The following is a 15,921-nucleotide window of genomic DNA, read 5'->3' on the forward strand; positions in this document are numbered from 1 at the left end:
GGGTTGAATTGGATGAGCTTTGAAGGTCCCTTCCAACTCAAACCACTCTGTGATTCTAAGTCTATCCACCACTGATCAGTCCTGCTGCACCACAATACTACAGAGCACTGATTTCTGAATGTGTGGACTCTTCTTTTGCTGCCCAAACAGTTCTCGGCATAACAAACTGAATTCTCTACAATACCAAGGCAAGGTAACACTGTAAAACAAAACCAGAAGCACTCCCAACGTCGTGGAAGCTTCTGGAAGCCACAGCAACATCACTGCATCCTGTTCACTGCAGATCTCAGACTTTTAAATAGATTATTATGCTTTTAGGCCACGAGTGCCCTTTGCAGCCCCGAGCAGACCCTGTGCCACTGCAGCAGCCAGGAGCAGTGACAGCTCTTCCCTGAAAACCCCCAAACAGGAACACTGCAACATCTTACAGTGCAAGCACAAGAGCCTGGAGGATGATTGAGCAACAGTCTGGGACACGTGAATTCCCTCGAGAAAATCCCTCGCTTCCAGGCTTGGCTAAGGAAATTTTAGCTGAGGAGCAGCTGCCAGGAGAGGGAAGCCTGAGACAACTTAGGAAGGGCCAGTTCTTCCAAGTAATTACAATATCTACTGATTTGACATGGGCTGGACGCAAGGCAATGTGTGTGTAGGCACCCTCCTGGGGCCTCTGGGAACAATTCCACCTGCAGACATGGAATTGCACTGAGCAAACGAGGAGAGGTTGATGGGAGAAGGGCAAGAGAGAGAGCTGGTCTCAGCTTTCCAGCCCCCAGGCACCCCCCTGTGCCAGCCTGGGAGCGCAAGCAGCACTCAGACCACAAAAGCAACACCTGCCAAGGACAAGGGCTACCAGCAGCTTGGGGTCATACTGCACGGTCAGCCCTGCAGCACCCACCACCCCTGTGACAACACCATGAGGGAGGCAGGCAAAGGAGAGCCCACCTGGGCTCGTGGTGACACTGAAGGCTGGGTTTGGAGCAGCACAGCTGTCCCAGTGCTGTCCCTCAGAGGGTGAGCCCAGCCAGAGTCCAGCCCTGCTCCGCAGTGCCCAGCCCTGCTCTCCCTGCACAACTCAGCTCCTTGGTCCCACCTGCTCCCCAGCCAGGCATTTGTAGAACAATGAAGCTGGAAAGTCTCTGCTGACCCCACCACCTCCAGGGCCAGCTCCTCTGGCTCCCCTGGGAGAGCACTGGTCCCACCTGGGGACAGGGAACCTCAGCACCCACAGCTCTAACTCTGCCAGATCCCCCAGACTCTCAAGTGTTGCCACCTCTTGGGTGCTGTGATCCCTAACTCTGGTTCTTGGCAACAAACCTCTTCTCAGGAACACAAGACTGGGGAAGAAACAGGTCTGGAGGAGACAGACTCTTTGGCCAGCCAGCAACAAATCATCCTCAGGACAGAGAAACAGAGTTCCAAGTGCCCACCATGGGCTGCACCATTTCTGGGCCAAGCAGGTTCTGGTCCATCCATGGACCCTCCCAGGCTGCCCATGGCAAGACAACAGCCAACCAGCACAAAAACAGCCACTTGCTCTTTCCAGCCTCCACACTGCCCCATTCCTTCAGAAACCCCCCTCTGGCAGCCTCGCTGGACCCTCACCACCTCACAAGGTCTCAAAGCCACCAATCACCCCTCCACCTTCTCCCCAGGCAGGTCCCGGCTCTCCTTGACCATCCAGCCACGGCCACCTGCAGACACAAGGAATTCTGCCTGGCTCCAGCCACCCCTCAGTGCCCGGCCCGTGGGACACACGGAGGTCACTCACTCTCGTCGGGGTTGGGCGAGGCGAGGATGGCGCTGTGCTTCCTCTTCACCTCCTCCACGTTCTCCGAAATTTTGTCGATGAACCCTCGAATCTCTTCCACCTGTGGAGGCAGGCAACAAGACAGGTGGTCTGTGACAGACCTGGACTTTTGGAAAGTAGAGGGATTATTGAACCCTATCCCAAAGCAACCGTGGTATGTCTGAACCACAGCAAACGTCCTCCTGGATGAATATTTTCCAGCTGGAAACTATAGGACCAGTGAGGAACTGGGCCTTTGCCATCCCAGCAGCCAGCTCTGCAGTCACAGTGGTGTGATACAGACTGTATGTCCTGTATCCTTTGTGATGCACTGAGAAACTTTGGGCATTGATATAAATCAGCATCAGATCTGATTCCCAGACTCTGCCCCTCTGCCAGAACGTTGCTGAGGCTGCACAAGGTGAGGCTGGTTCAGTCCCCCATTGCTCTTCTCTCCAGGGGCTGAGAAGCCCAGTTTGTTCCTCACTCCCCAGCCCAGGGAAGAAATGTTTCCCAGCAAATCCATGCTGGCATCTTCCCTGCACTTCTGTACTACAGGGAGACACTGGCATCTCCAAGAGGGGAAACCTCTCCTGTGCTCTCTGCCTGCCAGGCTACCCACCCTCCAGCTCTGTCTTCTCCTTTGGCTCACACCACCCCTTTGCTCATCTTCCTCCACCTGCACATCAGATTTCTCCCAGTCCCCACTCCATTGCCTGCATGGATCCACTTTAACACCCCCCACACACATGCCAAGCTAAGGGTGTGCTAAAAATCTGCATGCAGATCTTACAGCCACCCACATGCCAGAACACAACCTCTTGTTTGGGAATGGGAGGCACAAAATTAAATCAGTCCCATGCAGAGGCTGCTGCTCCACAGAGGTGCTCTGGGGAGAGGTCCAAGAGCTGGGTGTGAGGCTCTCCTGCCCCCATCACCTGGGCATGCTGCCCTGGTGAGTTCTGGAGGAGCAGGAAAGCATCCATAGGGTCAGGTGAGCCCACCACAGCCTGAGGTCTGCAGGGAAGCCTGGTTCCTGATGTTCAGCACTCAGAGCATAACCCCCAAGGACCTTGAGCATCAGCTGAGCAGCACCAGTCAGGGCAGGACTCTCATCCCTATCCCAAGTGCTGCTTTGTAACAGTGGTGGGAGCCTGGACCATGGCCCCACAACCCACTCTGGCACCAGCAGAAAGGTCTGAACCAGCTTCAGAGCTGCAGTGGAGGAACAAACGTCTCACCTGCTCAAAGAACTCATCCATGAAGCGATCCCGGTCCACGCTGACGGTGACTTCATCATCATCATCACTGTCCTTCGCCTGCAGCGACACGGAGAGAGAGAGGCATCAACAGGTGTTTCCTGCAGAGTTCACAGCTCCATTTCAGGAGCATCTTCCTCTTCTCCTTTGCTCACTTACTCTCAGGGGCTGGGACAAACACCAGCCAGAGTGTGGGACACCCTGAGTACTGCCACACCAAGCACCAGGGACACTGAGAGAGCACAGAATGAACAAATCCAGAAGCGAGGGAGAGCCTAAATCCCAGTAGCCAGTGCCCCATGGCACAGCCCCCACAGCGAGCATGGGACAGGGATAAGGACAGCACTGCATCCACAGGGAGCTGGAGCAGGAGCTTCATGGGCTCCCTCAGCCATGTGTGAGCACAAGGGCTCTGCAAAGAGCAGGGATGGGGAACACGAGGAATGCCACCATGGGAAACACCAGGGATGCTGCAATGGGAAAGCACGAGGGATGTCATGATGGGAAACACGAGGGATGCTGCGACTGGGAAAACATGAGGGATGCTGTGATGGGAAAACACAAGGGATGTTGCCATAGGAAACACAAGGAATGCTGCCACGGGAAAGCACAAGGGAAGCTGCCATGGGAAACGGGGGATGCTGCCATGGGAAAGCATGAGGGATGCTGCAATAGGAAAACCATGAGGGATGCCACAATGGGAAAAACATGAGGGATGCTGTGATGGGAAAACACAAGGGATTCTGCCATGGAAAACACGAGGGATGCTGCCATGGGAAAACACAAGGGATTCTGCCATGGAAAACACAAGGGATGCCACAATGGGAAAATATGAGGGATGCTGTGATGGGAAACATGAAGGATGCTGTCACTGGAAAACACGAGGGATGCTGCCATGGGAAAACATGGGGGATTCTGCCATGGGAAAGCACAAGGGCAGCTGCAATGGGAAACAGAAGGGAAGCCACAATGGGAGATGAGAGATGCTGAGATGGGAAAATATGAGGGATGCCATGATGGGAAAAACGAGGGATGCTGCCATGGGAAAACAAGAGGAATGCTGTGATGGGAAACACAAGGGATACTGCCACAGGAAACACAAAGGATGCTGCCACGGGGAAGCATGGGAGATGCTGCGGTGGGAAACACGAGGGATCCTGTCGTGGGAAAATAAAAGGAGTGCTGCAGAGTGCAAGAAAGGTGGGAGCGAACAGATAATACAACAGAACTAGTAAAGCCCCAGCAGGCAAATGAGGGGTTGTCCTTGTCTGCAGAAGCATGTGTGTCACTGTCACCAGAGCTGAAAATACCTCCTGTCCCAGCGAGGCGGGGGACGCCAGCTCACAGGGGAAGGAAAAATTACAGTCCTCTGCATAAGGAGACATTTAAAAGATTATTATCCAAAGCAGCTACATGATGGAGGGAAATGGAAAATTAACAGGCTGGAAAAGTTCCTTCTTACTCCATCCTCACAAGAGAGATGTAGGCAGTGGAATGGAGATTTAAGACAGGACTGTCTCTGCCCATCTCATAATGGTCCCACTTTTGCAGACAGTTACACATCACCCTGTGGCCCCTCCACACTTTGCAGAGAGGCAGCCACTACGGTCTGCAGAGAGATGGCTCTTACTTTGAAATAGGGCAGATGAAATATCTATCCTTCCTCCTAAAACTGCCTTTTCACCCTACGGTGACTGATTTGGGCTCACCCAGAGGAGACCTCAGCTCTCAGCCTTGCCACTGCTCGTGGCACCCTTTGCCTGGATAACCCATTCATGCTTCTCCCATTCATGCTTACCCAGAGCCCACATGATCAGAGTTGCCACTATTCCAGTGAAAATCTCACCCTGACAAGGGAAAGCAGGCACGTTGCTGCCCTTATCCACCACTCTGTGGGCACAGAAGACTGTTCCCTAAAGCCCAGAATTTAGAATTTGCCCATTTCGGGTACAGTACCCCAGTGGAGCTGGGGTATAGCCAAGGCCACCAGCCTGGGAACAGGCTGGCACACTTAAGAGTTTGATGGCCACCACTAACTCATGTCCCCAGGTGTCACATCTACACATCTGTTAAATCCCTTCAGTGATGGGGACTCCACCACTGCCCTGGGCAGCTGTGCCAGGGCTGGACAACCCTTTCAGTAAAGAAATTTTCCCCCAATATCCAACCTAAACCTCCCCTGGAGCAACTTGAAGTTATTTCCTTTTGTCCTGTCCCTTGTTCTATGGGAGGAGAGCCCAATCCCCCCCTGGCTCCACCCTCCTGTCAGGGAGTTGGAGAGAAGACAAGGTCCCCCCTGAGCCTCCTTTTCTCCAGGCTGAGACACCCCCCCAGCTCCCTCAGCTCCTCCTCAGATTTGTGCTCCAGACCCTGATCCAGCTCCACTGCCCTTCCCTGGACACGCTCCAGCCCCTCAATGTTTTTCTTGGAGTGAGGGGCCCAAAATGGACCCCAGGATTTGAGGTGCCCCAGCAGTGCCCAGCACAGGGGGACAGTCCCTGCCCTGGTCCCACTGGCCACACCAGTGCTGGTTCAAGCTGGGGCCATACATGCCCTGCAGCAGACACTGCCCTTCGCATCAGGCAGAACCCAGCTCCTTCCCTGAAGCTTTTTGCATTCAAAATTCAGCAGCAGTTTGCTCTCACACCAAGTCCACACCACCTCTCCCACCTCCAGCTGTCACAACACCAGCACAGCTCGGCTCTGGGCAGAGCTGGATGCACAGCCACATCCAACAGCTCCCACACCTCCCCAGGGCCAGGGGCAGGATTTGGCTGTGGGCTCTCTTACACCCCTCCTGCACCCCGGTGTCACCAAACAGCCCTGTCCCTCCTCCTGTCCCATGTCATTGCTGCTGCAGTCTCTCAAACCCATCTGAGCACAGTGACAGCTGTCAGTCCCCATTCCAGCCCTGCTGCCAGCTATGCCATTCCTTCAGCCAGCAGTGAGCCAGGATGTAAGATCGGGTCCACCTGGGGTCAAAAACTGGTCCCAGAGCAATGCCTACACATGCTCCATTGCTCCTGGAGCATCCCAAGCATTCCCCCAGCACCCACAGCACGTGGGCAGCAGGGCTCACCATCGAGGAGGTCACAGAGCATCATCTCCTAAAGCTAGGAAGGATGTCTGCATGGATGGATTCTTGCTACGGGGATATAACCACCATCCATGTTCACATTCCAGTTTACACATCACTTGGAGCCCCACGTGGTTTGTGCTGTGCTTGATTTTAAGCATGGACTGCCTTTGATGAAGGTGGGTGGTGCCCAGGGCCCCCCGGATGGGCAGTTACAACACAGACCACCAGCTACACCCCTGCAAGGACCTCAGACATTGCCAACAGATGCTCAGGACACACGTTGTGAGTTATGGAAGATGCAGCTGCCAACACAAACACTGCCCTGGACACACCTGCCCTCAGGTCAGAGGATCTTTCTTCCTCCCCATCCTGCTCAGCCTCTCCATGTCAGGGACAAGGACATCCCCACCAGCACCCACAGATGGGGGGACACACGTCCTGGCAGCAGCCTCTGCCACCTCATCATGTGCCCAACAGGATGGTCGTCTACAGGAAGGAGTCAAAGGAAAGATGGCTGGGAGCACCCTGTGGAGATGGATAGGGGATACTGATGGATGACAAATGGGACATGACCCAGCCATGGGCACTGACAGCCCAGAAAGCCAAGTGTGTCCCGGGTTCATCCCAGCTGTGTGGGCAGCAGGTGAGGGAGGGGATGCTCCCGCTCTGCTCTGCTCTCCTGAGAACCCCTGAGCTGCCTCCAGCTCTGGTGGCCCAGCAAAAGACTGGTGTTAAACTGAGGGTACAGTCAGGTCGGACCATGACCAGGTCTGGGGAGGCCCTGGCACAGGTTGCCCAGAGCAGCTGTGGCTGCCCCATCCCTGCAAGTGTCCAAGGCCAGATTGGACGGGGCTTGGAGCAACCTGGGACAGTGGAAGGTGTCCCTGCCCATGGCAGGGGTGGTGGGATTGGATGATTTTTGAAGGTCCCTGCCTACCAAACCTCTCTGTGATCCCATAAAAGTCCCCTCCTAGGGTAAGCAGGGTGGGATGCATCAAAGAGCCTCTGCAGCCCTGTACAGGAAAAGGCACCTCCAACACAACTTCCCCCAAGCCTATCCAGTTTTCCTTGCCATCATTCTGGCAGGATCTCAATTTGCCAAAATTCTGAGCCCATTTCTGAAGCCTGTGAGGAAAGTAATCCCACTTTAAACACAGGCCTGTACTGTGACCACACAGGCCAGAGATGGGCAGCAGAGGAAGGGCAGCAGGACCTGCCAAGATGCTCCTCTCCTTGTCATCCCTTGTCTGTCCCTTCCACAACCAAAACAGTCCTGGTTCGTTGCTTGAAGGGTGCCACATCCCTGCCTGGTCCCATCCCTGCTGCCCACAGCACCCTGCCAGACTCAGAAATCCAAAAGGAAGGGAATCCACCTCCCAGGGAAGGGGTTTCTGCCAAAGCCAGGCGCTGCCTGGTCGGAGGCACTCGTGGTTGAAGGCAGCTCACCCCCGGGCACACAGGGGCTGACTGACAGGCAGGGAGATGTTATTTAGGGCAGGGAGATGTTATTTAGGGTAGGCACTGGACAGGGGGAGCAGCACAAAGCCCAGCCGGGAGCCCCGTGAAGAGGAAATTACACGGATGGAGCCTGCTGGTCGGGAGGGCACGTGTCACTTGTCATTTCGGGCTGGAGAAGGGCACCATCTGTCCAACCCACGTCACTGGAAACACCCTCGGTGCCACACTGCCTCAGACCCCCTGCTGTCAGGCACATCATCAGGCCCCACTGCCTCGATCCCCCAAGCCAGGGAGGCAGCAGCTGAGGAGTGACCAGGACTGGAGAAGGAGGAGGAGATGCCACTGGGAGAGCTCGTGGGATGCAGGGCACTGAAGAATCAGCTGCTCCCAGCATCTCCCTCCACACCAGGGCTCACTCCAGGCATGCTGCCAGCCCTCACAACTCTCACCCCAATCTTTAAGTGTCCCCCCATGCACTGCTGCCAAGGTAGGAACGAGACTAAAACGTCACAAAGGAAACCACAAGCATCCACACAGCCGACAGCGTTTTGGCTTCGTGCACCCCAGCTGTGAGCATCCCAGGTTTCTAAAGCCACATGGAAAGCTCCTGTCTCAGTCAAAACTACCCATGGGTGATGCTCAGCATGAGCAGCAAACAATTCCCAAGCCTGGGCTTGCTCACCAGTGACAGGTGAGGAGCATCACTCCTAACACTGGGCACAGGATCCTACCAGTGCCCCTCCACTCCTGCCTCAGGCACTGTCAGGCAGCACCAGGGATCCTGGGGCTCCAGGCTTTGCTCCTACACAGGGTAGGTGAGGATGACCCCTTTTTTATAAGGTTTTTATTCCTCCAGCCCACTGGAGGCCAAGCAGGGGGCACCATGCCAGCAGCAGGGACAGCTCAGGGATTTGCTGCCTCCCTGGCACTGCTGAGCACCGGGAGCAAGATGGGGAGGGTAGGTCAGGCAGAGCTCCTCCGGCAGCTTTCAGGGCCTCACAGAGTTCAAGGTGCCCTCCACAGGAGCTGAAATCCCAAGAGGAGGCAGAGCAGAGCTGTGATACCCTCCCTGACAAAGCAGAACAGAGTGTGGGAAGACGTCCAGAGCCCTGGAGCATCCCAGCTCTGTGGGTTTTGCAACCAGTACACTGCTAATAAATGTATAACCGGGCAGATCACATCCCTGTGGTTCCAACCCGCCCCGTTCCCTCCTCAGGCACTTTCTGGAAAGGCAAAGCAGCACAGACCACCTGAAAAAACTTCATGTCTGCTCTCCTCCGAGCAGCAAAGGTGGCAGGACAAGCTGTGCAGGGTCTCTGCCACCTCAGCAGTGGCCACACGCAGCCTTTGAGCTCCTGTCCTCTCCTGTCAGCGCTGCAGATGAATTTCACCGTGTCCAAATGCATCCACAGAGAGGGAGAAGGCAGCAGAGCCAGGGCAGAGGAGCAACGGGCTTGGTTACTGCCAGGCATATCTGCACCCAGGGGATCGTGCTGACCCCTGGCATATCCCTCTGCCAAGCCCTGTCTGTACTCTTTCCTAGGAAACATCTGTGCCCAAACAGGCAGTGAGCCCTCATCCACCTCCAGCACCCCACAGGGCTGGGGGGTTGACCCCCACAGGGCTGGGGGCTCCCACCACGCCACCTGCCATCCCCACCAGAGACAAGGCAAGCCTCACAAAAGCACAATGGAAGGAAAAAGCCACACCAGCTGCCACCCCCTTTTCAGGGACCGTTCAGCGAAGCACGGAAAGGCCTCATCCCCACGCTGCAGGATGCTGCTCGCCGGCTCCGCTCCCAGGCTGCATCTGTTTGTTTTTATTTACGGACACCTCCGCGCGGCTCTGCCCAGCCGGAGAGATCCCAGCCATCTGGGCTCGACTGGCTTTGCAGAACGACGCCCTTTCCGTGCCGAAGCCGGAGCGCCGCGGGACGCGCGGCACAGGCCGCTCCTGGGTCGTGTCCCCGCACAGAGCAGCACACGGGGGTCCCACCCCCAACACCCGGGTTGGGTGGGACCAGGGATTTAACATCTCCCGTGTCCAAGCCCCCCCAGCCCAAGGCATCGCTGCCGGCACTGGGAGCTCCCACGGCAGCTCGTTCCAACGTGCGGCTGCGCAGGGAAGGACGAGGTCAGAATAACTCAGCGGCACAGACATCTCTTCTCAGCCATCTCGCAGAGCCTACAGGACACGTAGGAGAGCGTATGGAAGCCCAGATCCCTGGAAACATCCCAGCCCGGCTCTGCGACGCTCGGCAGCACAAGGGCAGCTCAGCACAGCCTCGCCTGAACGAGCCCCAGCGTCTCCCAGCCCCTCACCCTGGGGCTGCCCTGACCCCCCACACCTCAGGGTTTGCTCGAGGGGTCTGCAGCAGCCAAAACAGGCCCTCCCCCACGACCTCCAGGGCTGAGGTCCTGCTCCAGAGGGTTTTCAGGAAGGTGGTGTCAAGGCTGAGGGTGAGGACTGACAGAGGGTCTGCTCCTGAGAGAGAGCCCTAGAGAGCTGAACGACTTGACAGCACAATTTAAACTACCTCCAGCCTCAGCCCTTTCTGCAGACTATATAGTACAGCTGTGCACCGTGATAAACTGGCCATTCCATGGCACACAGGCCCCAACTCAGCTATGTCCAATTCCAATATTAAATCCAGCTGGCAGCCTGTCACCAGTGGTGTTCCCCAGGGATCAATGTTGGAGCCACTCCTGTTTAATGTCTTTATCAATGAAGTGGATGAGGGGATCAAGGACACCCTCACACTGAGTTGGGTGGGATGTCGACCTACTGGAGGGCAGGAAGGCTCTACAGAGGGATCTGAATGGGCTGGCTCGATGGGCCAAGGCCACTGCATAAGGTTCAACAAAGGCAAGGGCAAGTGCCAGGTCCTGCACTTGAGTCACAACAACCCCATAAATGCTCCAGGCTGAGGGCAAAGGGGCTGGAAAGCTGGAAAAAGACCTGAGGGTGCTGGCTGACAGTGGCTGAACATAAGCCTTAAGTTACTCCAAGGGAGGTTTAGGTTGGATATTGGGAAAATTTCTTCACTGAAAGGGCAGTCAGGCCCTGGCACTGCTGTCCAGGGCAGTGGTGGAGTCCCCATCCCTGCAGGGATTTAACAGACATGTAGATGTGGCACTTGGGACATGGGTTAGTGGTGGCCTTGGCACCACTGGGGTAACAGCTGGATCTTAGAGGGCTTTTCCAAACTAAAACTCTCTATAACTCTTATATTCACCAAAACCAGCCCGTACTTCCCACTGACAACTATTTTATGAATAAAAGTCCAAGGCACAAATGACTTCAGCACTCAGCAACATCTGCATGAGTCAGGAGGTGTTTCAAATTTCCAACACTAGCAGTGCAAGGGAGAACATGATTTCCAAGAGTTTTGTCCTTAGGTGTTGGCTTTCACTGCTGCAGAATCACATTCACAGGCTTTGGCACAAAGCCCAACCTTTTAATCAGAGCCCTGGTCACTCTTAAACTCAGTTTTAGAAGCAAGTAGGTAAAATTCCATTAAACTCTGAAGAATAAGTGATAGAGGTGCCACTGATCCTGGAGAGGGCAACGAGCTGAACTCACTGACCTCCTCCTGTAGTTCTGGAATGTGGACAGCACCATGGACAGCTCCCACAGCTGTGTCACCAGGATCAACACATGAAAATCAAGGGAGTCTATAAAATGGCAATCCTTCAAACGCCACTGCACCACCTACAAAGAGGCACTCATGGAATGTGTTGGTTTGGAAGGGACCTTCAAGGATCCTCCAGTCCAACCCCCCACCACGGGCAGGGATATCTTCCACCAGGCCAAGCCGCTCACACGGTCATGAACGCTCAAAGATGGGAATGACACTTCTTTGGTGCTCTTGCCTAGACCCCGTAAAAGAACCTCAGCACCATCCAGGTGGGACACTGATACTCCAGAAGGCAAACATCCTCTGGAAAACCAAAACTAACAGTTGTTTCATACACAAACCTGAAGTCTGACAGGACTAGAAGGAAGACCAGCAATGGCAGATAAAGACAGAGTTCATATTAACAAACCAGCAGCACAGAGCACAGCAGGAGTGCTGCAGGATGGAAGCGGCCACAGCAGCAGCGAGCTCCTGAAAACTCACAGGACAACGTGAGCAGAAGACTTTATTTTTTAGTTAGTTCCCATGAAAAGAAACCTGAGTCTGTAAGTATCCACTAGAATCTCAAACACTGCACTGTTAACAGGAAGCTCAGCCTCACCCTGCAGATTTCATCACTGCGTGGCCAGGTCTGTCCCCTGCTCCTGGGGTGGACACCCAGCTGCCAGCAGCAGGGAGGAGGAACCTTCTCCAGTAGAAGGAGGATGCTGGCCTAAGAGCAAAGGAACACAATTTGTGCAGGAGATTTGGAATTTTACAACCCAGTCAGGACCCAGTCAAGTGGAAGATGTCCCAGCCCATGGCAATGGGGTTGGATGACACGGTCTTTGAAGGTCCCTTGGTGACTGAGGGGAAGCTTTTCCTTATCCTGAACTTTCTACAGCTGCTGCAGCAGAAGGACTTCCCATTCTCCTCTGGATGCCTCCAAGGACACTTTTTGGCCATCAGATGTCTTGGGCTCCACTCACTACTTCCAGCACTCCTGCAAAAGGTGATGGAGGAAGAGACTCTCCTACCTGGGGACAGTGGCTGCATCGCCACGGGAAATACTCAGAGCATCACTGAAGAAGGCTGAAAGTTGCTTCAGGATATCTCTTATGTGGGACCTGAGCACTCAGAGATCTGTCTGCTGTGGCTGCCCCATCCCTGGAAGCGTTCAAGGCCAGGCTGGATGGGGCACAGAGCAATCTGGTCTACTGGAAGGTGTCCCTGCCCATGGCAGGGCATTGGAACAAGATGATCTTTGAATGGTCTTTCCAACCCAAACCACTCTGCGAACCCACGACACACCACAGCCTGTCCCCTGCTCACAGACAACATTCTGCTCCCTGGTTTGGGGGGCAAGGCAGCATTTCCAACACCTGCCCTGTCCCGGGCCACTGCAGACAGAGGCTCAGGCAGCCTGTGGCACGTCGCCCCTGCCCTCTCCCCTTCTTCCAGCTCAGCAGAACTTTCTACTCCTCCTGCTTCCAGACTTGCCTCATTTCCTATTTCTTCTAAGCAGAGACAGCCCCGCTGGCTTTGTGCCTGGCCTGGTCCTGACACAGCATCGCTCCGTCTCCGTTTCCTGTGCCATCCTCCGCTCGCCTTCCCCTCCCCACACATCTCCTGTAGGATCATCCTGCAGACTCCACAGTCCAAGGACACTCAGCCGTCCCCTGACGCAGATGTGCTCAGGTCACCCGGAGCCAGGACAACTCTGTCTTCCTGGGTCCTCCACTCGGGCTCACTCACCTCCTTTTTGCTAATACACGTAATTTTCTGGAAGTAGCAATTTATCACAGTACTTAGCTTAATGAGCCTTACTGTACATGTTCTGCCTGTAGTGATAATTTTGCATATTTCCTGAGAAATCTTGTTAACGGGGAGATACATGGCAAAACAAACATTTGTACAGCTTCCGAGCAGCTCACACACAAAGACACTGCAATTAAAACAACGAGACTGAAGCCCTTTGGCTCCAGCCCTCTCAGACATCCAGCATGCAGACAGCATATCAGGATGCACTTATCCCTCTTATCAGTCTTCAGTGCCCACAGATTGGCACCAGGTCTCAGGAGGCCAAGAGTATTCCTGCGTTCACGTTGACTTCAGTGGGATCACCAAATCCCCACGCACCAGACCTGACATTTCCCAGCACACACCAAGGGACCTTGGGGATCAGCGTCCCCTCTGAGGTCTGTCTGTCCCCCAAACCCCCATCCATCACCCTGCCAGTCCCTGGGCTGGGGACATGACACACCACCCAGAGCTGATCCAGAGGCTGGGCTTTGCCTGCTGCCATGTTTAATGCACATCAAAGGGTTTTCCCAATTTTTGGCTTGCCCTACCACCGTGTGTGCCTGCTGCTGCAAACCATGTCCCTATGGCACAGGGACACCCAGGACCCCACAAACGCTGGGGAGCACGGGAGCATCTCACAGGAGCGTGCAGGGTCCATCTACACCCCTCCTGTCACCTTTCTCCGTGCCTGGCTGACACCCCCAGGAGCAAGGACTCACCGGCGTCTCACCCCATCCCACCCCACAGCCCCAGGGAAGCAGACAAAGCAGCTTCCCTACCCTGGAGCCTGTGGAATGGGCCATGTTCCAGGGGCAGCCACAGCGCACAACCTGCCAGGGCAGCTCTGCTCCTCCCGGCCCCAAAAACTGAGCGTTTGAGCATCGCTGCCCAGCCTGGCGAGCCCGGGCGGAGCAGGCTGCGGACACGGACACGCCACACCGAGCCACCGGCTGTCACCCGCCACGTGACAGCCCGGGTGACAGCCCCACTCCCGGCCCGGAGGCACCGACAGCAGCTGAATTATTTACGTGACCCTTGTGGCTGAACAGGAGAGCTCGGAAGCACTTAGGGCAACCGAGAGGGTTAAGAAAGGGAAGGAAGACGGCATTTAAACAAGGAAATACATCTCTGAGTCTCTAAGGTCTGTAGGGTTTTCTGCTGCGGGGATGGTGGGGGGAGGGAGGTCTGGAAGAGATGGAGACAGACAAGACCCGACTTCTGCAAACAGCAACTGTGGTTGACTTCACATTTGTGTCCCCGGGAGAGAAAGCCTCAGTGGGAGCAGCACAGCATTAATGGGAAGGGATGGAGTGAGGTCTGGCTGCGGGTCATGGGGCACCGCTGAAGATCTCACTGCCGCAGGAGGGGACAGGGTGGATCCACAGAGCTGGACCTGGAGCCCACCTCGCTTCCTCTCTGTTTTTATTTTTAACACCCACCTCCCACAACTCCCACAGGCAGGAGCTCAGAGCAGGGACGTGGCTGGCAGGAGCTGGGGAGGGCAGTGTCATGGCACAAACACATGGGCGTCGCTGGAGAAAGGCACCCAAAAACAGCTGCTGGAGGGGAGTGATGGGCTCAGGAGGAAAGGACCCCAGAAAAAGGTGTCCCTACCCACAGCTGGGTAGTTCAAATTGTATGGTTCCTTCTAACCCAAACCACTCGGTGATCCTATGACACTGGCACATTTTCCTCACTTCCCCCCGCTCTCAAAACATCATTCATAATAATTTTACCATTTGGACCTGTGTCACACCCTGGAAATCCCAATGTCTCATCCAAACAGCTGCCACATCCCTGGCAGGATGGAGCAGTGTGGGACCCTCAGAGTCCTGCACACACACACACCATGTCATCGGGGTTGCTTTTGGGGGTGTTGGGAAAGGGGACCAGTTCCAGCCCCGCTCCAGATAGGTAGGAAAGACCACCCCTGGCCACAGCTGTGGCATCTACACAGGGGCAGCTGTGAGCAAAGCTCTGCTCGGTCTCATCCCAGGCATCCTGCATGGCCCATCCTCAGCTGCTCTCCTCCACAAGAGGACATGTTTCAACCATAAGGTAAATTTCCTGTCCCTGGTTCAGAGCAGGCCTGGGGACACGACCCCCACCAAGGGCACTGGATAAGCTCCAGTGAGTCTGATCCCAACCGGAGCCCGAAGGTTCAGAAGAGAGCTGGGATTAGCATTTTGAATTTCAAGTACCATTTTAAAAATCCCATTAAGACATGGAGCTCTTGTTCTGCACAGCAGTGACCGCCCTGCATCCCCTCCTCTGCTCCAACAATGCCAACTCTTTTTATATTAATCCTTCTTTTTTATCATCCCTGGCAGAATTTAGACACTGCATTAATACAGAAAGAAGCGGACCAGGCTATTAATGAGGCAGCACAGAGAAAACAAGCCCAAACGCTCCTGACTCTCTGTCCACTGCAGTATCTCGCTCCTCCCTGGTGCCCGCCACCAGAGGCTGTAAATCCACACTGCAAATCCACGCTGCCCACACGCTGCCCCGCTCCCTGCAGCTCTGCCAGGGGAGCACCCACTCAGATCCGGGGCATCCGGATGCTGGAAAGCAGACCTCCATCCCCAGGAGCCCCCCGGGAAGGATGCTGCACCCTCAGCATGAGGCTGATGAATAAGGAGCAGCAGCGGGAGTGAGGCGAAAACACGTTTTATTTTTCTTAAGGCGTATTTAAAGGAACGGAGAGATTTTAAAATACTCCATGGCGTCGCTTCTCAGCCAGCACCGGCTGCCAAGAGGACATTCACGAGGCTGGTTTTTACTATTATTATTAAAAAGCCTATTTTCCAATCCCATTTCACAGCCTGCGCTGGTGGTGGAGACAGAGCCCCATGTTTGGGTGCTTTCCAGGCAGAGAGGGGGGGGGCAGCTGTTCTTTATATAGCCCCTTCCTCCTCCG

General features: G+C 55.1%; 1 protein-coding gene across 2 annotated transcripts in view; it reads right to left on the reverse strand.

The window, feature by feature from the left end:
- Positions 1-3,118, reverse strand: part of STX1A (syntaxin 1A) — a 49,181-nt gene extending 46,063 nt beyond the window's left edge. Inside the window, exons 1-2 of one of the 2 annotated variants that reach the window (XR_003915937.1) lie at positions 3,028-3,099; positions 1,769-1,868 (exon numbers count right to left, since the gene is read on the reverse strand). Coding sequence is in view for 1 of the 2 variants with exons in the window: in XM_029961317.1 (XP_029817177.1) it covers positions 1,769-1,868; positions 3,028-3,048 (121 nt within the window). In the remaining variant the exon portion in view is untranslated. Of the gene's footprint in view, positions 1-1,768; positions 1,869-3,027 lie in introns of both variants that reach the window. The other variant, XM_029961317.1, reaches the window with a different exon arrangement.
- Between the last annotated feature and the right edge of the window lie 12,803 nt (positions 3,119-15,921).

Source organism: Manacus vitellinus, unplaced genomic scaffold (assembly GCF_001715985.3).
Source record: "Manacus vitellinus isolate BGI_N305 unplaced genomic scaffold, ASM171598v3 scaffold_32_pilon, whole genome shotgun sequence".
Classification (NCBI taxonomy): domain Eukaryota; kingdom Metazoa; phylum Chordata; class Aves; order Passeriformes; family Pipridae; genus Manacus; species Manacus vitellinus.